General features: G+C 42.1%; 1 protein-coding gene across 1 annotated transcript in view; it reads left to right on the plus strand.

The window, feature by feature from the left end:
- The window catches only part of LOC126174956 (UDP-glycosyltransferase UGT5-like), a 32279-nt gene that overhangs the window by 3636 nt on the left and 3873 nt on the right, over nt 1-24770 (plus strand). The window contains exons 2-6 of the mRNA XM_049921422.1: nt 6522-6725; nt 12248-12429; nt 12531-12990; nt 21752-21974; nt 22058-22277. Coding sequence (XP_049777379.1) covers nt 6543-6725; nt 12248-12429; nt 12531-12990; nt 21752-21974; nt 22058-22277 — 1268 coding nt within the window. The 5' untranslated portion in view covers nt 6522-6542. The remainder of the gene's footprint in view (nt 1-6521; nt 6726-12247; nt 12430-12530; nt 12991-21751; nt 21975-22057; nt 22278-24770) is intronic.

Genomic DNA, 24770 nt, shown 5'->3' on the forward strand with positions numbered 1-24770 from the left:
GGCGGAAGGTGCACGTGCCCGTCGACCTGGGACCGGACCGCAGCGACGCACGGATGCACGCCAAGACCGTAGGATCCTACGCAGTGCCGTAGGGGAACGCACCGCCACTTCCCAGCAAATTAGGGACACTGTTGCTCCTGGGGTATCGGCGAGGACCATTCGCAACCGTCTCCATGAAGCTGGGCTACGGTCCCGCACACCGTTAGGCCGTCTTCCGCTCACGCCCCAACATCGTGCAGCCCGCCTCCAGTGGTGTCGCGACAGGCGTGAATGGAGGGACGAATGGAGACGTGTCGTCTTCAGCGATGAGAGTCGCTTCTGCCTTGGTGCCAATGATGGTCGTATGCGTGTTTGGCGCCGTGCAGGTGAGCGCCACAATCAGGACTGTATACGACCGAGGCACACAGGGCCAACACCCGGCATCATGGTGTGGGGAGCGATCTCCTACACTGGCCGTACACCACTGGTGATCGTCGAGGGGACACTGAATAGTGCACGGTACATCCAAACCGTCATCGAACCCATCGTTCTACCATTCCTAGACCGGCAAGGGAACTTGCTGTTCCAACAGGACAATGCACGTCCGCATGTATCCCGTGCCACCCAACGTGCTCTAGAAGGTGTAAGTCAACTACCCTGGCCAGCAAGATCTCCGGATCTGTCCCCCATTGAGCATGTTTGGGACTGGATGAAGCGTCGTCTCACGCGGTCTGCACGTCCAGCACGAACGCTGGTCCAACTGAGGCGCCAGGTGGGAATGGCATGGCAAGCCGTTCCACAGGACTACATCCAGCATCTCTACGATCGTCTCCATGGGAGAATAGCAGCCTGCATTGCTGCGAAAGGTGGATATACACTGTACTAGTGCCGACATTGTGCATGCTCTGTTGCCTGTGTCTATGTGCCTGTGGTTCTGTCAGTGTGATCATGTGATGTATCTGACCCCAGGAATGTGTCAATAAAGTTTCCCCTTCCTGGGACAATGAATTCACGGTGTTCTTATTTCAATTTCCAGGAGTGTAGTTTGGACAAGAAGAGAATAGAAGCTTTCGAAATGCGGTGCTACAGAAGAACGCTGAAGATTAGATGGGTAGATCAGATAACTAATGAGGAGGTATTGAATAGAATTAGTGAGAGAGAAATTTGTGGCACAACTTGACTAGAAGAAGGGATCGCTTGGTAGGACGTATTCTGAGGCATCAAGGAATCACCAATTTACTATTGGAGGGCAGCATGGAGGATAAAAATCGTAGAGGGAGATCAAGAGATGACTACACTACACAGATTCAGAAGGATGTAGGTTGCAGTAGGTACTGGGAGATGAAGAAGCTTGCACAGGATAGAGTAGCATGGAGAGCTGCATCAAACCAGTCTCTGGACTGAAGACCAGAACAACAATAACATTTCTGTATGAGACGTATTCACCTGCAAAGTTAATTTAACCTTAGTAACACACTAAAGATGACATTTTGTTAGATATGAGTAACAACGATCAATTCCAGTGGCTAACAATACAAAAACTAATGAAAACATATAAACTCATTAGCTTCAACTTTTGTTGTAAGTCCACCAGAGTGGGATGCCTCTGCCTTCTGAAATAACAATAATAATTCACTAATAAGGGCCGTGCGGGGTAGCCGTGCGGTCTAGGGCGTTTTGTCACGGTTCGCGACTCCCCCGTCGGTGGTTCGAGTCATCCCTCGGGCATGGGTGTGTGTGTTGTCCTCAGCGTAAGTTAGTTTAAGTTAGAATAAGTATTGAGTAAGCGTAGGAATCGATGACCTCAGCAGTTTGGTCCCATAGTCCTTACCACAAATTTCCAAATTTCACTAACAATAAATGAGTTTTTCCACAGTCTAGTAGAGATGGCAATTGTCACCAGCTGCCTGTTCAGCCTACTGACCATCAGTGGTAACGCGTTCGAGGCTTTCCTACAATTTCGTTCTTGAGAGTTACAGCTCGCTCAAAGAAAGGTAAAAAAGAAAAACTAGACGAAAATTTGTTGTTATCCAGTGAAATTTGGCCTAACTTTCACCACATTCTTCGCGTTGGGAGACGAGAGCTGGAGCACACGGCGAGCGCGATGCTGCAATCGTAACAGACTTTCTCATTGCTGAAATGTTGATTAAGGCTGAATGCTTGTGACGTGAAAATAAGAGCAGTTGTAGCTTAAACACTAAACGACCATTTTAGATTCTGAAAACTAATTCAGTACTTGATTTACAACCTACATGTGAATGATTCTGAGTATTATCGTTGTTTAAGGGAACTCTGATGGATTTAGACACAATTGAGAGCCATTCCAGGAAATCGGCGGTCGAAAACAGAATTTCCAACATCTCCCATCACGTTGCCAAGTCTCAGCTGCACTAACAGCATGAAGGATACATTTCTACAGTCGACATGTTTCGTGAGTGTATGCAAACGTCTAGCAGCGCAACTTGAAAGATCTCATGTATAAGATTCTCGCTCCGACGTTAACGGCAGTTGACAAATCAATGGTAAATGGCTGTTTTACCGTACAATATAATGGTATGGAAATTACGTTCTATAGGCAGTAATAAAAATAGATTACTTTCATTTATGAACGTGCAGCATACAGCAATATACGCAGTGGGACGCGCTTAGCTCTACTGACTTATATCGCCATATCCAGATCGAACATTGTGTGCGAAGACTGGTATGGAGGAAAAGCGCATCTAATTACACATGAGATCCTAAATAAAACTTTTAAATCAGGCATGCAGAATTTCAACACGCAGGTGTCTCCATTCTCTCAGATACTGGAGACTTTGACATAATTTCTGTATTCAGGGCACCACATAATGATATAACTAAAGTCCATATGGGTACTCTCGTAAGTTCCAGTACTAACTCAAAATTAATAACGCAGGACTTCAGTGCACATCATCTTGCGTCGGACTAACGTCAAGAAGACAGATTTGGCAGATTAATCGCAGAGATCACTGTTGAAAGTAACTCGATGATACTCAACAACGGGAGACCAACAAAGCAAGGGAGTAGTGCAGCCGAACTGTGTCTTGTATCTTCATCCATCTTCGAACCATCCTCCGATGTTTAACAGAAAGTCCTGTTAGGTGGTGGTGTGGTGGTTAGTGTTTAACGTCCCGTCGACAACGAGGTCATTAGAGACGGAGCCCAAGCTCGGGTTAGGGAAGGATTTGGAAGACAATCGGCCGTGCCCTTTCAAAGGAACCATCCCGACATTTGCCTGAAACGATTTAGGAAAATCACGGAAAACCTAAATCAGGATGGTTGGAGACAGGCTTGAACCGTCGTCCTCCCGAATGCGAGTCCAGTGTGCTAACCACTGCGCCACCTCGCTCGGTTCCTGATAGGTTGCTTACATACGAGTATAGCGTGTAGGAGGAGTGTCTTTATCACAGTCATATTCAGTACCCTTATCAAACCCTCCACAATTAAGATACTGATTACTTCCATGTTTAAGTCTCAAATAGTTCAGGCTTAGTAAGACGGATGGTATGAATGGCTTCACCTGGCGCCTTACTCCATGAATAGAAATGTAGCCTGATTTTTTCTTTCTTTTTCCTCTTTTGGAGGGGGTGGAGGTGGGGGGTGGGAGGACTTCACTGTTAGCAAAGTACTGGGATAGGCTTTTTGATGTCCTACTGTAATGGGTCTGGTGCAGCGTTTCACTTTTACTATAGGTACGCTGCACTGGTTATGTCCAAACTTTCTTCTACAGACACAGTAAAGTCCCCATCTTGGGTGATACCTCGTCACGCCGTCATGAAAGACCGAACATAAGCCTGTATGTTATTACTCTGAAAAACTGAACTAAAGCGTTTGCCCCTTAAGCAGAGCAACTTTCTGCTTTTAGTCTACTGTAGTTTATGATGTATTTGGTTTAAATGGCTCTGAGCACTATGGGACTTAACATCTGAGGTCATCAGTCCCCTAGAACTTAGAACTACTTAAACCTAACTAACCTAAGGACATCACACACATCCATGCCCGAGCCAGGATTCGCACCTGCGACCGTAGCGGTCGCTCGGCTCCAGACTGTAGCGGCCAGAACCGCACGGCCACTCCGGCCGGCTCTGTGAGTTCTCCTCAGGTCTTGCCGTCTCGTCATCTTCATCTTGCACCGAGCTGTTACCGCTGTTCAGTTCACTATTTCTGTCGTCGCCATCGCCACCGTCCATGGAGACGAAAAAATGTTGAAATGGCTCTGAGCACTATGAGACTTAACTTCTGTGGTCATCAGTCCCGTAGAACGTAGAACTACTTAAACTTAGTAAACTAAGTAACTACTTAAACCTAAATAACCTAAAGACATCACAAACATCCATTCCCGAGGCAGGATTCGAACCTGTGGCCGTAGCAGTCGCGCCGTTCAAGACTGAAGCGCCTAGAACCGCTCGGCCACTCCGGCCGCCCCATGGAGACGATTAGTCATTAATTTTGCAGAGAGGAGTTTAGATTTTACGTCTTCCGCACACATGAAGTAAGCAAGGAAACCGAACTGTTGTCGCTAGCATAGTACTGCTGTTTCACGTCTGCCAAGGCGTGAGGCGAACTTAGCCTTAGAAGATGTGTTGGAAAACTCCCAGTGATATGTCAGCCAAATCGCTATACCAGCTTAACATGACTGGCGGAGATAGATGACGACTACGCAGCAGAACCGGTCGTCCCTCAACTGCGCCTTACACGCCACACGTAATTACGAGAAAACTGCCTGTGTTCCTATAACTTCGACAGTACGGCCAACCTTGTAGTGTTCCAGCCCACTTCCGCATTAGGATGGCGCGCAACACGTCAATATCGGTCAATACTGCCTCTTCTACGGAATGTCTCCAGGGCTCTGAGCTTCTACTTGTGAAGCACGTGAGATGTGTCGTACACGCAGAGGCCGTCCGAGGCGTGCAGGCACTGAAATCACACATTAATGCTGGCTTTTAACCATTCGTCCTGCTCTAGGCTAACATGCGCCGTGTTGCCCACAGAAGTGTACTGCACATTGTAACATCGTCTCTACCTTGGGACGCGTGTATTTGTGAACTTGTATTCGATACCTTCCCTTTGTCCCTCATAGCTACGGCAATCTTCTCTATGGTTTGGATCCACTGCTCAAACAGATATATTTTATTTTTAACTGGGGCAGCCATAGTTATAACAGTTATGCATGACTGACTGACAGTTCACACCGTACAACAAATGTTTTAAAAAAATGGGAGTTAAAACTGTTAGAATATAAAACAATGAAAAGTCGCTCTAGGTGAATTTATTTAAGTCGCTTAGAGACCCATACAATCTGTTCCGCAACTCTTCTGGTGCATATGTCCACAGGAAATTTTTCAGATTAATGCTTTGATAACTTAAGGTATCTGAGATATCTTATAGTGCTGAATGCACAGACTTAACCAAGGAAAAAATGTTACGCATCTAGTTTTCCATGGTTAAGTATGTTCATTCAGTACTTAAAGATATCTAAGATAACTTCAATTCCCCATCATCAAGGCATCAATTTAAAAAAAAAAAAAATTGTACAGATATACACCAGAAGATGCAACTTAGAAGTTGCGAAACCGGTTGTATGGGTCGTTAAGCGACTTAAATAAATACACATACATCAAACTATTGGACTTTCCATTCAGTTTTTATTTTAATTGTGCTAACACCTGTTTTTTCAACATCTGTTGTCCTGTGTGAATTGTCAATGAACCATTGTTCAAAATCAATGTCCGTATGAATACTGACAATGTCATACTTTCTTAAATTGCACCGTAAGTGAGTGACTACCTATTCTAAACGCACTGGATTTCTGGCAGTCGAGATGATCTCAATCCTTGACCACTGTGTCACTAAGCCTGATCCCACCCATCACGTCCTATAAGAGTATCACTACATTGAGTATCACTACATCGCTTGCGAGCTTGGTAGCGGATTCATTTCACATCTGAGTGCTCGCGTGCTTCTCTGAACAAAATGGTTCAAATGGCTCTGAGCACTATGGGACTTGACTTCTGAGGTCATGAGTCCCCTAGAACTTAGAACTACTTAAACCTAACTAACCTAAGGTCATCACACACATCCATGCCCGAGGCAGGATTCGCACCGTAGCGGTCGCGCGGTTTCAGACTGTAGCGTCTAGAACCGCTCGGCCACCCCGGCTGGCCCTTCTCTGAGCCTATGTGTCAAATAATGGAAATAATTTTACAGTTTTATGAAGGTGCATATACTTAAGCTAAATTACAATACGCCTTCTGTCGACTTGATATGCAACTATGCCCACTGACTGCTACTTCATCTTCCTCGTAGGGCCTTATTGGAAGACTGTGGAGACTTCTCGTAGAACATCACTGCCTTAGCTGTTAGTCTCATTTTATTTTTTATTTATTTTCCATGTCCCTTCGGATCCAGGAAAGTTGGTCCGAACCTCTCAGTCGTAGTTTACCTCTCCTGTGATCATTAATACAGTATTTTGTTGTCGTATGCATCTATGTAGCATTACACTGGAACTGTGCTGGTGTTTGCAGGTATAAGTTGACATACCCACAATGACGAACTTCGCAACTCTGTTCTTGCTGTTGACTATGGCAGCCCGAATGGCAAACTCGGCCAGGATTCTGGGCATCATCCCCACGCCCTCCATCAGCCACCAGCTCCCTTTCCGGCTGATAGCTCTCGAGCTCGTCAAGAGAGGCCACCAGGTCACACTAATGACTACTGATCCCCTAAGGGTAAGTACCTGGGTGACTAATCGGAAGAAAAGCGTAGCTTAAGAAAACCACAAGATTTAGAGTAGCTTCTTGTTTTTGGCATGGAATTATGACATTTTGCTAGTTACCTCAATTAATGCCGTAATGTGTTCATCAAAATTTATGTTATTAACAAGACTTTTCCAAATTGGCTTTAGTGCAGGTAGCTTCCTCAGTGTAAATGCTATTACCAATGAATTATGTAAAAAACTGAAAAACACGAATTTTAGTCCCCGCCGACTTGATATGCAACTATGCCCACTGACTGCTACTTCATCTTCCTCGTAGGGCCTTATTGGAAGACTGTGGAGACTTCTCGTAGAACATCACTGCCTTAGCTGTTAGTCTCATTTTATTTTTTATTTATTTTCCATGTCCCTTCGTATCCAGGAAAGTTGGTCCGAACCTCTCAGTCGTAGTTTACAGAATGGTGATTAGCAAAGTTATAGACAAAAGAAACTGAACAATTTATAAACCCCGAGTAAGAAACATATTACATATAAAAGTTCTCAACTCCAGTACACAACAGGAGTAGTAGGACACGAGGCAGCCTTTCAACTTAGATTTGGACTTGGGGTCACTTACGTTTTTCAGATTCACAGGAAACCTACTGAATATGGAAACTGCTGAATAGTGTACATCTCTCTGTAGAATCCTTACCGAAGAGTTACCAATAGCAAATCGTTCTTCCATTTAGTGCTACAGAATGAATGTTGCGGTTTCTCCTGAATGAGTAATATTTATCAATATGTCAACACTGCCTTTTCAAAATGAGTCCGTTACTTTTCTTTAAAGAAGTTCCACAGCTGGCTTCCCGACTCTGATATGGTCCCACTTACTGTCTTCCCACCGAGGAAAAACAGCCGATATTTTCTGGGATCGAAATCAGGCCCTCACATATGGAAGCGAATATCACTTAACATTATACACGGCCAGGGAAAAAAATTGGTACACCCTTTTAGAGGTTTCCAATTCACTCAAGTTTTATTGTCGCAATAGTGCATATGGAATACGTGATATGACTACATTCACAAATCAATAGCACTATCGTTTCTGAGGTTTATCGACCCATACTGAAACACCAATATTAGTATGTGGTGTAACTTCCACGGGCTGTAATGCAGGCGCTGACTTTGGCATCCAGTCGATTGTACAGATGGAGAATGCTGTTCTGGGATACGTTGTGCCACTCCTGGCCGACCTGTTCAAATAGTTCTGTAAGAGTTGTTGGTGGACGAGCCGCACGAGTCACTTCTCGTCCTATCATACCCCATGCGTGCTCGATTGCAGAAGATCCGAAGCTGTACTGGCCAGGGAAGTTCTGCACGTCTTGAAAAGCACGTTGGGTTACGCGAACAGTTTGAGGGTAAGCATTATCCTGTTGGAACCACATATCACGTTCCTGTTGCAAGAATGGAACGTACCGAGCACTGGTTAGCGTCTCTTCCAGAAACACAGTGAACGAGAGTCGTAGGTTATCGCACGCCAGGCCATAAGGCCTCGGAATGGGGTCAGTGTGTCTCGGACGAATGCACTCTACGAGACAGTGTTCACCAAATCTACGTCGTACGCGCAAATGATCATCAGTTGCGTGCAGGCACAAACTGCTTTCATCGCTGAATACCACGGCGCGCCATTCCGTCTGCCAAGTGACCCTCTGACGGCACCATTCGCGCAGTGCAAGTCGATGCTGTGGGGTGAGTAGAAGAGGGGCTAGAGGTGTGGGTGCCCACAGTCCAGCTGATAACCGGTTGGCAACAGCTTGTGTTGACACGTCTGGACTGACAAGCTTTGTTATCTGTACGACCGGCCACTGCTGCCCTTACAACACGACTATCCTGGTGGGCGTCTGTGCTACGTGGACGTCCAGAACTCGTCTACGGATGTGGAAATGCTCACGTGACCACTGATGCCAACATTGCTGCACGCAGCTTGTGTGGTAATTCTCCGAAAGGCCCATCCCGCCACGCAGAGGACCACAATTTGACCACTTCCAAACTCACTCAGTTGCCTGTAGGAAGCATGAATGCGACTCTGCAAAGTGGTTGCCTGCTTGTTTCACAATTGCATCACACTGAGCCGTATGGCTGTGAGCAATCCCTATTACAGGCTAGACACTAATGGAGTTCTGGTAGCTATGCCGCTACAGTATATGTTGGCGGACGACGTTGAAACCATTATTACTACATCTACCATCTCCCAGGTGGCATCCGTCGTCGGATCAAAAACGACGTCGTTTTTCGAGGTATACTAATTTTTTCCGGCAGTGTGCTTTAAAACCACCTGAAAGAAAACTTGCCGTTTAAGGACAATGCTGCTACCTCCTGAGTTACTAAAATATTGAGAAGGAAATTAAAGTTCAGGGAGAAGAAATAAATATTTTGAGGTTTGTTGGTGAGTAATCCTGTCAGAGATAGCAAGTACAGTTGAACACTTTGGACATTGTCTTGAAAGGAGGATATAAAATGAACATTAGAAAAAGCAAAAGTAAGGTAATGGAATGTAGTCTAACTAAATCAGGCGACGTTGAGGAAATTATGTTAGGAAACGAGTCAATAAAGGTAGTAGACGATTTTTGCTATATGAGCAGCAAAGTAACTGATGATGGCCAAAGTAGAGAGGACATAAAATGTAGACTGGAAATGGCAAGAAATGTGTTTCTGAAGAAGAGAGATTCGTTGACGTCTATTGAAGTGTGAGGAAGTCTTTCCTGAAAGGATTTGTCTCAAGTGTAGTCTCCTACGGAAGTGAAACATGGACGATAAGCAGTTTCAACAAGCAGAGAATAGAAGCTTTTGAAATTGGTGCTACAGAAGAATGCTGACGATTAGATGGGTAGATTACGTAACTAATGAGGAGGTACTGGATATAACTGGGAAGGAAAGAAATTTATAGCATAGCTTTAATAAAAGAAGGAATCGCTTGATACCACACATTCAGAAACATCGAGGTGTCGTCAGTTTAGTATCGGTGTTGGTGGTGTTGGTGGTAAAAATTGTAGAGGGATACCAAGATTCGAGTACAATAAACGGATTCAAATATATGTGGGTTGCAGTAGTTATTTGGAGATAAGGAAGCTTACACAGGATAGACTGAAGAACAGAACCAACTATCAACGATCCAGCCTGCCGTGAAAACATTTAGGTAACTAACATACATAAACATCCATTTAATTTTATACTTATTTAGCTTACTTTACCTGAGAATAGTTAAATGAACATTTAAATTAGAAACATTTCTAATTCTGACTCACGCTCTAGGCTCTCAGTACTAACAGTAACAATCCTTTGTTATAACGACTGTACTTGGCTGAATGATGTTTGTGTGAAGAAGAGAGGAAAAAGACGAAAGACTACACCTTTTCTACCATTATCAATCTTGTATTCTATAGGTAAACAGGTAACTGACCGAATGGAACAGGAATCTGTTGAAGTGATGTACATGTACAGACAAACAAATGATTACAATTTCAGAACAATTGGATGATTTGTTCAAGAGAAATAGCTTCACAATGTAAGTCAATAATGCATTGGACCACCTCTGGCTATCAAGCAACCAGTTTTTCGGCTTGGAGTTGTCGGATGTCCTCCGTAGGGATACCGTGCCAAATCTGTCCAATTGGCGCGCTAGATCGTCAAACTCCCGATATGTTTGGAGGACCATGGCCGTAATGCTTCAAACGTTTCAATTGGCGAGAGATCCCATGATCTTGCTGGCCAAGGCAGAGTTTCAAAAATGGCTCTGAGCACTATGGGACCCAACTGCTGAGGTCATCAGTCCCCTAGAACTTAGAACTAGTTAAACCTAACTAACCTAAGGACATCACACACATCCATGCCCGAGGTAGGATTCGAACCTGCGACCGTAGCGGTCTCGCGGTTCCAGACTGCAGCGCCAGAACCGCGCGGCCACTTCGGTCGGCAGGCAGAGTTTGCTAAGTGCGAAGACAAGCAGTGGAAACCATCGCAGTGTGCGGTTTTATCTACTGAAATGTTAGCCCAAGATGGCTTGCCGTAAGGAGCAACAAAATCAGGAGTAGCATATCCTCGACGTACCACTGTGGTGTAGAGGTGCCGGGGATGACAACCAAAGGGGTCCTGCTGGGACCATCTGCCAGGCACTTAAATGTGATTTGCAGAGTATCCACGTAGATGTAGATGTAGGAAAGAAAATGACAACCCAGCCCATCACTCTTGGTTGTCGCGGCGTATGGAAGATGAGAGACAGGCTGGTATCCGACCGCTGTCCGGCGCATCTCCACACACGCCATCGCCGGTAAACGGGACTCAGTTCGAAGCGGGACTCGTCACTGAAGACAGTTCTACTCCTTTCAATGAGATTCCAGACCAGAGCAGACGCAGATAGAGTACCTAAATTTTAGCGTTTGTAGGTACTTAGGAAGCTTTTGTTAAAGTTAATCGCTGTACACTCTAAGATATTCTGAAGGTAGCATGGATAAACTATGGGGAGCGAAACATTATCTACTACTTGCTACAGGAACCAGCTTGTAGTGTTTAAAGTTATGAAAAGAAAGCGGTAGTCGGGAAGAGAGGTGAGACAGGGTTGTAACCTATTCCTGATGTTATTCAATCTGTACATTCATCAGGCTGATAAAGAAACCAAGAAGAAATTTCTAAAAGGGATTAAGGTTTAGTGACAGGGAATAAGAACTTTTAGCTTCGTTGATGACGCTGTAATTCCATCAGAGACAGCGAAGGACTTGGAAGGTCAATTTAATGGCATGGGTATTGTCTTGAAAACACATCAATGAAAGAAAAATAAGGAAAGTCAAATGCACTCTAATTAAATTAGATGATGGTGAGGGAGTAAGGAAAGATAATGAAACACTGAATGTAATAGTCCAGTTTTGCTACGTGAGGAGAAAAATAACTGACTGAGGGAGCAATAACGAGGATGTCAAATTCATACTTCAACTAGCGAAAAAAAATTTTCTAATGAAGATAAATGTTAACATCGAATGTAAATTTAATTGAATGTTCTGGTAGTAATTGCTTGGACTGTAACCTATTGCGTAAGTGAAAAGTGGAAAATAAGCATTCTGATAGAATGCTGAAGATTAGATGCGTAGATCGGATAACTAAGTAAGAGTTACTGAATATAGTCGAGGGGAAAAGAAATTGACGGTGCAACACAGGAAACAGCATGCGATGTCAAGAAATTGGTAATTTTGTAGTGGAGAGAAATGTTGGGGTAAAAATTGAAGCAGGAGACCAAAACATGGATACTGTAATTAGGTTCAAAAGGATGTAGACTGCAATAGTTTAAGAGACTTCCTCAGGTTAGAGTTGAGGAAATAGTTGTACCAAATCAATTTCTAGACCAAAGATCACGTCACACTCAGTGATTTTGAAATGTTGTCTTTGTAATGTTACGTATATACTTCCTACATGTATTTTAAACCAAATATAAGTATAATACAATGAGACACATTCCCAGATTATGTCTTTCTGATTTGTCTTCTTTTTTCTGTCTTTTGTCCGTAGGAAAGTATCCAGAATTATACAGAAGTAGACTTGTCAAAGTCATACGACTACTTGAGGTCAGAATTTGACTTTGCGTCAATGTCAGACCTAAGTCCAATCGAAATGATGGACCTATGGGCTCCTATTACGGGAAAAGTGTGTGAAATTCAACTGGAGTCCCCGCAGGTGCAGCATTTCATTCGGTAAGTATGAGATTCCCACGGCATTTAATGTATGCCATTTTATAATACCACTACAGAAGCAGATTTCGAAAGACTGTCCACATCTTAATTTTGTTTTGCAGGTCCCAGCCGTCTTTCGACGTTGTTATCCTGGAGAGCTTAATGTTCCAATGTTACTATGGTCTGATTCACCGGATGGGAACCCCACCAATGATAGGCTTTGTATCTATGGGCGCGCCCGCTCCTGTACTCTCCTCTTTTGGGAATCCCAACAACCCTGCCTATTCCCCTGATTTCATGGTGGGCTACACCGACCACATGTCCTTCTGGGAAAGACTGTATAACACCTACGTAACAGCACGCTTTCAATACATATGGAACTCCAGAGTGGTTCCAATGCAAGAGAAGATTCAAACGAAATATTTTGGTCCTGGTCATCCACCAGTGTACGAAACTGAAAGGAATTTCAGCCTCCTCCTCGTAAATAATCATTTCAGTATGAACTACCCTCGACCGTTGCTGCCTAATATCATTGAGCTGACGGGGCTGCATCTAGAGAAACAGCGGAAGCCACTTCCTCTGGTAAGTATTCTATCCCATGTCCTTTAAACCATTAAAGGCAGTTATTTTACGTTTTATAATATTAAGGTGCAAGATTTCACCACAGAGCAACATTACAGCGCTTATTTGTTCAACTTACACCGACGAAGTCTGTTCAGGATGATTACAGATTAAACACTCTCTTCGAATTAAAAAAAAAAAAATGGTTGTTATGATGAGTGAAATGAGGTTTCTTTGCGATTTTTTGATTCACAGATCTCTGAAATTAAGTATAAAGTCATTAACTACCTCTAATCTTAGATGATATTTAAGGTATGCATCTTACAAGAAAACATGATAACAGGTAAAGAAACAGCCCATTCCTTAACAGCATTCCTTTTTGGTCTGACACCCTTTTCATGATTCAGCAAGCATCACTCGATGTCTCATCAGTCCACTTCCTTCTGTATCTTTCTTCCATCAGCGAGAAATCCTGGTGATGGCTGGTGTCTCTTATGCCTTTGACTGCTCTTTGAACATGTTAATATGCGCTGCTGCTTCTGGCCCTGGGTGCTCTGGACGCGTTTACGCGCCTTTGATCCTTCTATCGGGTGCTCTAGACGTGTATATGCGCACCCTCTTGTCGCCTTCTTTGTGCTCCCGACATGTTAAATCTGTCAACGGCTTGGGTCTTTGTGTGCTCTGGACACGTCAACGCGCGAAGCACTTAGCGGCCAGGTAGCCGCACATCCGCATTGGCCACTCAGCAGCCTCCCACTGTTCGCCCTGTGTGCGTCGGCTGCTCTTCTCTTATTTGTGTTGCTCCTTTCATCTTCTTTTTTGACTGAGAAAATGGAACCCCGTTGCGGTTCTACAGAGAAATAAATCATGAAGACGGTGACAGGTAATTACATCTGGTACCTGGCATCACAGGGTAAAAGAAATTGAAGCAGACTATCACACTCCTCCAAATAAAAACAAATGCCATAGTGTCGCTAGGGAGACTAGCTGGCAAGTTGATATCATTACATGCAGCAATAATGCATTCTAAAGGTTATGAATAAAGGAGAGATCTCGGTGGAAACTGTAATAATTAAAACATTTAGTTGCTTAGTTGTTACATCTTGTGACATAACAACAAGCAGATATCGGTTAAAGTTGAATATTCCACTTAGAATATCGTAAATATTAATTTCTCCAATGCCACAATATACTATTTTGACTAGGTATTAATATCTGTTACAGAACTATATCTTTCCATCGAAAAAATTATAATTACATCTATGTCTTGATAGATAAAAATTTTTCAAGTATTACGACAATATAAGCACCTCTTCGCATGCTATCATTTGCATAAATGCGAAAGAATGAAATTTTTTCGCCAAACAGTTTTCTTAAAATCAAATGATATGTATTTCACAGTGCTCAGCATGTCCACTGAAGTACGTTGCCGACAATTCGTGCTAACTGTTCTGTGGATATAATAACCAATATCTTGAGAACGTTGGCACATATCGTTCTGCTCTCAGATTTAAATACGATTTCGATATTCACTGAAGTCAATGACGTAAAACGAACCACACGCAAAGTCTACACAGTGTGCTTTCACCTCTGCAAAAATCTAAAAAAATCGTGCAATGCCTTACTTCCTTGAAGGGAGCACAGTAACTAAGACGAAGAATCCAGTTATTTATCCATATAAGATATACTGTAAGATGTGAAAAGATCATTTTTGTTTCTCCAAATGGTTTTCTTAAAATCAAATCATAATTATTTCATTAGAGGTTTACACTCCACTTTCCTCGAATGCTTCTGACATCCTACTAAAAACTCCAGGACAGATGTAATTGTTAGGTGTGAAACAGTATTAACATATCTACGTGTTTGTTTATGCAATGATTCATTTCTAGTGGAGTTTTAACGTCGAAAGGATAAGTTGTTAGAGTAACTGTATTTACGGTAGACTCTTGGCTATCTGGCACGTTACTATCTGCCCCCCCTCCCCTTTCCCTACTAATTGACCGGCTTAACTAATATAATAATACTTTTGCCTGATAAAATGATGATTAATTCAATGTATGTAATGTACTTTCCAAAACTTTGTCAAGCCGGCACCCGCTACAATGGTATGTGTCTTTTCAAAATGTTCGAAGTGTGTTTTGTGCTTCTAGCACATCTGGAATCATAATTATAGGGAAAATAGTGTAATGTTAACATTTAAATGAGTTACCGGATGCAATCTTCAACAAAAGATACTTAGAAACCCTCTTCCTGCGCTCACATACAACAATAAATACACGAAGAGAGTAGCTCTGATGAAAATGCTATACTTTTTGTTTCTTCATTTACATATCAGACGTCCAAACTGCGCTTTATCACTTAAAATTGATACTTTTGTAATACACAAGTATAAATACAACAAATACCAAGTGTAAATTACCGTGTCAGTTGTTTGGATTGTTCATGTCAGCCAATCGCAACACAAGTTCTGTGACATCATAGAAATATCACTATTTCATCACGTGAACTCATAAACGCAGCAGGTTGAGCACACAAAACCCTAAACATTTTAAGTAGCGGGTGGTTATAATTAAGCTTTCTCTATTTAACACGTTATGACAGGAAAACTATTTACCGTATGCATACCAAACTTTGTAGCATTAATGTCAAGGACATGGGGAAGAGAAAAAAATGCAGAATCAGTTCAGTTGAAACACTTTTAATGAGCTGCTACGGTACATCATACCACTACATGCCGGTACCATTACTGCTACAAAAGGGGCTCAATGTGGCGCCCATCAGTGTCCAGAAGAGTCTGAAAGGGCAGCACTGTATTCTGCACAGCAGAACGAAGCATGTCTGTAGCTATGTTGCCTATCTCTCCTGATATGCTGCGCTTCAGATCAACACATTTGTGAATCCGCTGGTGAACTATGTCATCCCCACAACCGGAAATCACAGGGAGTGAGATCAGGAGATGAGATCAGGAGACCGTGCCAATCAAGCTTTTGGATACGATCGGCTGATAATTCGATGGTTTCAAAACGTGTGTCGGAGAATAAGGTGAACTTCAGGAGAGATGTGCAGTGGGGCCCCATCTTGTATGAAAATTGTTGAGTTCGATATGTCTCTCTCCTATAGGGAGGGTGTGGCATGCTGGCGAAGCAGTCACTTGCACGTCTTTGGTCCTTGAGCGCCAACCTGTTCAAAAAAGAATTGGCCAATTATGAACATATCCGTGAAGCTACACCGTACGGTGACGCGTTCATCATACAGAAGAACTTCATGCACAGTGGCTGGAGGTGAAGATCCCCATTCCGTGTGTTCGCCTCACCCGTCAGAGAAAAATGAGCTTCGTCCGTCCATAGGATGGTCCAGGTCCCTGGTCGACTTCAGTCCTTGCGAGAAAGTGGAGAGCGACGTCAGCACGTCATTGTGCGTCCTGTAGTGCGACCTGCTGTACTATATGGATCTTGTACGGATACCATTTGACAATGATTCGAAGCACCTTCCTTACAATGGTCCAGCTGTCTGACACAGCACGCGCACTGCCTGACGATCGGGAATTGCGCGCCATAGCAACAGCGATTTCGTCAACCACCTGTGGTGCAATCCGTCGTCGGTCTCTTCCCAGAGCGATGCTCAGTTCTCCAGTTGATGCGAACTTCTCCATCATGCTCCGCACAGCAGGTGGAGAAAGAGGATCCTTCCGTAATTCTTTCAGCCGGCGATATACTCGAAGTGTAGCTGCGGCATTACTGTTGTTCTGATAATAGAGCTTCACCAATAATGCCCTGCTCTTTTGTCCAAGCTCATGTTGACACGTCAACAAGAGCGCTGGGACTGGTCAGGTGTGTGAGACTATGAATCACGATGACTGATCACGACACCTTGTGGCCATCGTTGGGAATGGACGGTGATCTACGGTCGCAGGTTCGAATCCTGCCTCGAGCATGGATGTGTGTGATGTCCTTAGGTTAGTTAGGTTTAAGTAGTTCTAAGTTCTAGGGGACTGATGACCTAAGATGTTAAGTCCCATAGTGCTCAGAGCCATTTGAACCATTTGAATGGACGGTGGCGCTGTGGCCCATGGGAATCATGCGCCCCATACTCAGGACATTAATACTACCAAGTTTGGTACTAGTACGGTAATTAGTTTCTGTGTTATACCTGTTAAACAGGGAAGTTTAATTATAACCACCTGGGTAAAAATGAAAATACCAAAAACATCGAGTATGCAGCGAAGCTAACATACATCGTATTAAAGATCTCTCGAAACCGGGTCTTTGATATGATTTGTTGTGGTTAAGTGTCAAGAAATGTGACGGTGGGAGATAAATATGCTGCCTACAGATTTCATGTTCGAGTTAGATTTTGATATTATTTAGTAGTTGATCATGAAACGGGAAGAAGATAAACGTTTGGCTAGAGAGTGATATTGTACCCCCTGCCTCCTGAAATCTTGGTTTTGGTGACAGAATTATGTGACGCGTAGCCCGAGGTCTAGGTTAGTTACGCTCAATAAATGTCGCGGATGGTGGTGGGCGGTTTACATTTCTTTAGGATTCTTAGAATGTATCTCAGTCCGGCATCTGCCTTCTCTATAACTAGTACACGTTAAATCCCTCGAAGTTTATCCTTCGGGATATTTTACAGTTGCAACTCAGTAGTATACGTACAAGTCCGCCAGCCTACAGTTCAAGTTTCTGCAGCTAGTCGGTGCCACAGTAGTAACGCAACAACAGTTGATAGTGGCAAGAGATTTGAAAAAAGCTGACGGATGGGGAGATTGGTAGAAAATTCAAAATAGGCGAAAGCACAAAGTATAAAATAACGGAAAATTTAAACATGGGCGAGACATTTAATAATCAATGATGGCAGATGGTAGGGAATTCAAAAAACATGGGAAATTAAAAAGAACCCGAAGATCCTCCTGTCTCTTCATCCGAACACAGTGAAATATTAAAATGCCTTGGTGTATAATTTCCGTGATATTTACATAAAACTGCGTAAATACACACTCCACAAAGTGTCACATCCCTCTATTACTCTCCAATAATAACCTAGTATCTTAGCCACCATCAAAAGGAAAGAGCCAGTTACAATATAGCCCAATCTTGACTGTGCTCAAAAAGCAACCAAAGTATTTATCAAAAAAATTACATTTCAGTATTTCCACATTTAAAATAGGTCATAAAAACACACACACACTTAAAACAATAGCTGAACTGCAAAAATATTGCCAAAAATATTGTCAACTATGTTTCCATTACTGATCACAAAAAACGTTAATGGACTTTCTTGCCAGTGGCATCTATGAATTTTCTTGGAAGTTATATATCATTTGTTATCTGATATTAGAATGAGTACAAAACACATTCACCACAGTTAAAACAAACATCTGTTTATATAATGTAAGTAATGAATTAATAACATATAGCCATCAAACATGAGTTTTATTTTAAATGATATTCCACAAAACTTCCAAAATGGGAACTAAAATCAATTGCTCATTTATGCAACCTGATGCCTGTCTCTGCCAGTATATGGCTGCACTGATAAAATGTCCAAGGTCCGACTGTTGTGTTACAGTGTAAGACACAACAAAGTTTCAGATTAATTGCTTACCACATCTATGTTGCTTGTCAAACGCAACAGTATTCGAAAATGTCTACAAAAATGAATCAGCAGCGCAAAACATCGTTATTTTTACGTCGAGTAGCACAATGTATAGGTCAAATATAACGTTGTTATTTTACACACGTATTCGTGAAATTGGTGCCTAAAACATCCCTATGGCTTGCAAACTAAGTGCCTCAGTGTTTTTTCATGCCTAAAAAACAGACAGTTGACGTTCCAAGTTATGCTGAAAAGACTGACACTAACCTTACCAGGCTTATAACAACAGAAAACATGCTAGGTAAGTCCACTACAACATCGTTGTGAACTCTAGAATGAACTGCGTCAGTGGTATTTCTACGCGTAAAAACATGTGGTTTAACACAAATTTTAGGCCTGAGACATTGATACTAAGCGGGCCGCGATAAAATAATAGGCAAACACACAATAAAATAGACATTCTGAATGAAATTATTTAGGCTTAATATTGCTGCAATGTCCTCAAATTAACAACGATATCTAAAGATGTGCAGGGAATTCAGTATGATGCTGCATGCTTTAATCACCCAAGGTTTTTCCTGTTTCAGCACCAATTTAGCGTGAGGGAGAAAATAAAACATCACCAGAAAACATAATCGAAGATATTGATCGGCAAGTAATAGATATCACTGAACCTAGTTGCTAAAAATTGCTACAATCAGAACCACGGCTATCCAAAACTGCAATCAGCTACACCAACATCAAATAAAATTACCACAACACACACACGCACACAAAAACCATTTTTAGGAAGGAAGACATAAGGCATTTTTTAATTATGATGTATCACTTTAAACTCCCATGTTAACTTACACACAACATGACTAAATATGGTAACAGATACGTAACATTTCGAAAGAAGATATCTGTATCAATTTATCCATTTCGGTTGGAGAACAAAGCAGCTGTAGGAAATACTGCAACCAGCCAAAAGTTATTTGAAATTATTTTATTGTACCATTACTAGCTTCGGACCTGAGCCCACTGTCAGATGGTAGCGTTGACTTGTTTACAAGTTTTACATTTGTGTCCTAAAATTGTACAAAGTTTATGTGGTGAATAGTTTACAAAAGGTTTTACTTATAAGTACACTTATAAGTATAACACTATGTAATCACAAAAAAATCTGTTATATTTTAGGATGCAAATGTAAAACGTTTTGTCAATTATGCATCACAAAAATTTTGTTATATTTTAGGACACAGATGTCAACGCTACCATCCAACGATGGGCTCAGGCCCGAAATTAGTAATGGTACAATAAAATCATTTCAAAAAAACTTGTGGCTGCTTGCAGTATTTCCTAAAGTGTAATTAAAGATGTCTGTATATGTCAAAAGTAAATTCTTCCATAAGATTATTTATTATTTATTGAGTACAAAATACACACACACGCATGCAGGTTGCTTATCGTAATACACAAATATAATTACGCTTCCTCTACGTAAATTCTAGCAAAATAAAAAGTATTATAATTATGTAAGATTTCGCACACTTTGCAAGTACAATCGACCTTCAAAGGAAGTATTTCCACATGTAAATTGTCTGTTTTACTTATTAAAATACATGCAGCTTGCATGCTTATTGTAATATGAAACGTTGCTATTCAACAGGTCTTAAGAAAAGGAAGCAGTGTATCGAATGGACTAAGGCCTATCGCTATTAAAGAAATTACTCCTTAAGGTGAAGTTAATGTGAAAAAACTGGAAATGGTATTGATAGAGTCGTAAAAAAACGAAAAAAACTTGCAGTATTGGCGACAACAGTTGCCACCAAGGGAAACTGTAGACTGTTACTCAAAAAATAGCCGATCATTAACAACAGTGTGCAGGCAATGTTACAAATTATTTAAAAACAGAACGCAGAAAATAATTGGATACAATGGGGAGGGGGGGGGGTAGCAGCACTTAGGATATCTAAATGCGGTATAAATATTAATTTGGTGGTTGATCTCTGTTGCAGCCAGCGCTTAATGATGATCCTTTCACTATGGTGAACAGAGCATGAGTAAGGAGTCAGTCTGATGGTTAGTGAGGAATGGCGGGGGTAACTATTTTTTTGGAGTTGAGGGGGAAAATCCCAATTTTTGGGTAATAAGTCATTATAACTGGTTGATAAATAATGGAGATAAATGCGACAGGTCGTCAGTTAACTTGATAACTGGGTAATAATTTATAACAGTAACATGATAGGTCATTAACAAAAGTGACTGGCGATAAGGAAGCTAGCCCAAGTGGCTGACTTGTAGAGAGCACTGGACGCCTTATCGCGAGGACATTGGCCCAGGACATTGGAGATATGTCACACGGTTGTCTCAGAATGAAGCTCATTGACCTTGGAGATGTGGAGAACATTTACCTTTGATCTTAGAGTTAAGAAGTACAAGGGGCCCTTTATCCTCACACCCACACTTGATCACTACTACTCACACCTATGAAGCTATCTTTTAAAACATGGAAAGTTGAATCTAAGAAATATGCCTTATTGGTCATCAGAGAATGCTCATCTTTCTTCCAAGGCTCTTGAAGAAGCAAGAGTGGAAATGTTACCGCAGTTAACTAGTGAATCATTCTCTGATGTCACATTCTTTACATTCCAGTTGGTGTGTCGGTCCAAATACATGTAGCCAAGTGTACTTAACATCAGTTTTGAATTTAACTTTTCTCCGCTGTCCCGCTCTTGCAAGCAGACTCTCTCAGCTGCGTTAAACTGGTGCTCCTCATCAGCCTACAGCGACAGGTCCTTATAACAACAGGAGCTTCCGCACAAGACAACGATCGATTTCATGTTCAAAACAAATAAATTCGAAGCACACTTATTTCTCCAAAACTAAGAGTGAAATGCCACTGGCTCCTTTTCTTACGATACCAGCGGCAGAAATTATTAAAATTCCATTTCAAAAATCGAAGTTGATACTGATATCTCTGTAATTCATATAAATATCAGCAGAGACATTACGTCATTTAGTGAGGACCTTTTCCACAATTCATCTGGGTTAAAAAGGAATTATCAAATCTTAAATGGTTCCCTAATTATTTCGTTTTACCGATTGCTATGAACCATTGTCAAAGAATTTATTTCCTGGATAGAATGAAACGTTGTACATCGTAATGTTTAATATGCTTGTAGTAATATTTTTTTAACAGGCTGTACAGAGCTTCCTCGATGGTGCAGAAAACGGTGTGATTTACTTCAGCCTCGGCAGCAACGTGAGGAGCAGTGCGATGCCAGAGCATAAGAGGAGAGCGTTCCTCGAAGCTTTCGCGCAGCTGCCTCAGCGGGTGCTCTGGAAGTGGGAGGTGGACAGCCTGCCTGGACAGCCGGAGAACGTCATGATAGCCAAGTGGCTGCCCCAGCAGGACGTCTTGGGTAAGCTTCTGTACAGTGCACCAGTCATTACAAGTAAAGTTTCGTCAGTGTCATAACTTTAACGTCTGTTGTCACTTTTCCAGCACATCCAAACATTCGTCTGTTCATTACCCAGGGAGGACTCCAGAGCATGAATGAAGCAAGTTACTTCGCAGTGCCTCTCATTGGCATTCCTTTCATGGGGGACCAGCAGCACAATGTGGCTAAGATGGTACAGGCAGGTATAGGCTACCGTTTGCTGTTCAGAGATGTCACTACCGATTCCGTTCTGAAAGCCATTCACACAGTTCTTGGCAACGAAAGGTAAGAATACGTGTCAAGATTCTTAAGCGAAAAATTAGTGTTTCACGTACACTCACTAACTAACCTTTATGTTACTGCAGAGGAAAACATTTTTATATGGACAGATGCTCTTTGTATCTTACTGTGTTCAACTCTAAGGATCACATCCCTTGAGTGAAAACAGGTTGAAGTTAAGATATTCAGCAATCACAATTTTGTGTTAACTGTTGTAGCTTCCTATCTCTTACGAACCACCACGCGGGATTAGCCGAGCGGTCTTGGGCGCTGCAGTCATGGACTGTGCGGCTGGTCTCGGCGGAGGTTCGAGTCCTCCCTCGGGCATGGGTGTGTGTGTGTTTTTGTCCTTAGGATAATTTGGGTTAAGTAGTGTGTAAGCTTAGGGACTGATGACCTTAGCAGTTAAGTCCCATAAGATTTCACGCACATTTGAACATTTCTTACGCACCATACATAAATGTGACGGTTTAATTGTTATTTATATCCTTCACAGCACATAACCATTTCTGCAACCAAAATAATGGACTTAATGTGGGAATCTATTATCTATTATTATGTGGAAAAACTGGAAATGCAATTGATAGATGTACAAAAAAACAAAAAAAAGGAAAAAACTGCAGTATTGTCGACAACAGTTGCCACAAAGGGAAAGTATAGACTGTTACTGAAAAAAGAGTGGTGGAGACGTAGGGTCTTTGATAACTTACCAAACGTCGTGGATTCCGGCTTTCAACCCTCAGCCAATGCTTAAACTTTTAACAAAAATAACAACCAATAGCGGCCGAATTCTCCCGGACTGATAACTAACCCTAGTCTGACAACGGCCTTGTCAAAGAGGGTGGAGGCGCAGACAGAGTTTGCCGACGGGATGCGAAACCCCCCAAAAGGCGGACAAATGAACCATGATTAATGGTATGAGGATGCAAAACACAATGGAAACCATTACACTGAAGCCACATAACATGCGTCCACAGGACATGTCGCGTGTAATTGAAAAAATCTCATGATGATCTCTCCATTTGCAAAAGATTTCGGATTAGATACCCAAGTCCGATCTCCGAGAAAGAACTGCCAAGGGAAAAGTAACAATGATAAAAAGATTGAATAACCAACGAAAATATAACTTACTACGAGTTGGAATGATAGGACAGTTAGAATATGTGAAAAGGAGCATGTAAAGGCTTAGTCTGGACGTAGCGGCGGTCAGCGACGTGAAATGGAAATTAGGTAAGGATTTCTTGTCAGAGGAACTTAGTGCAACATCAACAGCAGTAGAAATTGATGTAACACAAGTGGGATTCGTTAAGAATAAGAAGGTAGGGCAGGGAGTGAGTTACCGTAACAGTTCAGTGATAGGACTGTTCTCAACGCAATCGACAGTTAGAATATGTGAAAAGGGGCATGTAAAGGCTTAGTCTGGACGTAGCGGCGGTCAGCGACGTGAAATGGAAATTAGGTAAGGATTTCTTGTCAGAGGAACTTAGTGCAACATCAACAGCAGTAGAAATTGATATAACACAAGTGGGATTCGTTAAGAATAAGAAGGTAGGGCAGGGAGTGAGTTACCGTAACAGTTCAGTGATAGGACTGTTCTCAACCCAATCGACAGGAAACCAAAGCCAACAACAGCCCCGGTATATGTGCTTAAGTCACAAACAGAAGACGAAGAGAGAGAGAAATTGTGTGATGAACGAGTGATTAAGTATGTAAGAGCAGATGATAATCTGATAATCAAGAGGGATAGGAACGCAGCAGTGTGTGAATGAACATAAGGAAGAGTCACGGGCGAACATGCGCTTGATAGTAGGAACATGAGAGGAGAAAGGCAAATCAATTTTATAATAAATTTTAGCTGGTAATAGCGATAACAGTGTTCAACAATTGCAAGAGCAGGAGGAATACTTGGAAAAGGCTTAAAAATACGGGAATATAAATCAGTCATCGAATTGTAAGGCATACACAGAAGTAGATACAGAAAAGGATCACAGTTTAATAATTATAAAGAGTAGGCTTAAGTTTAAAACACTCGTCCGGAATAAGACAAAAGGGATAGAAAGCTTTCTTTTGTAATTTCTGAAATCATTAGGGGAAGTGGCAACCAAGCGGCTATTCAAGTTGGTGTGAAGAATGTAAGAAACTAGAGACACACCATCAGACTTTCCGTAAAATATTATACAAACAATCCCGAAGATAGCACGGTAGGAAAGAGGGAAAACTATCGCACGATCATCTTAATAGCTCAAACATCCAAGTTTCTGAGGACAATAATATGCAGAAGAATGGAAAAGAAGGTTGAGGATCTGTTACATGACAATCAGTTTCGCTTTCGAAAACATAAGGGCTCCAGAAAGCAGTCTTACGTTGTGACGGATAATGGTCCCAAGACTTAAGAAAAATCAAGACAGCTTCATAGGATTTGTGGATCTGAAAAAACGTTTGAAACGTAAAACAGTGTAAGATGCTCGAAATTCTGAGAAAAATGGGAGTAAACTATAT

This window comes from Schistocerca cancellata, chromosome 3 (assembly GCF_023864275.1).
Source record: "Schistocerca cancellata isolate TAMUIC-IGC-003103 chromosome 3, iqSchCanc2.1, whole genome shotgun sequence".
NCBI classification, from domain to species: Eukaryota; Metazoa; Arthropoda; class Insecta; order Orthoptera; family Acrididae; genus Schistocerca; species Schistocerca cancellata.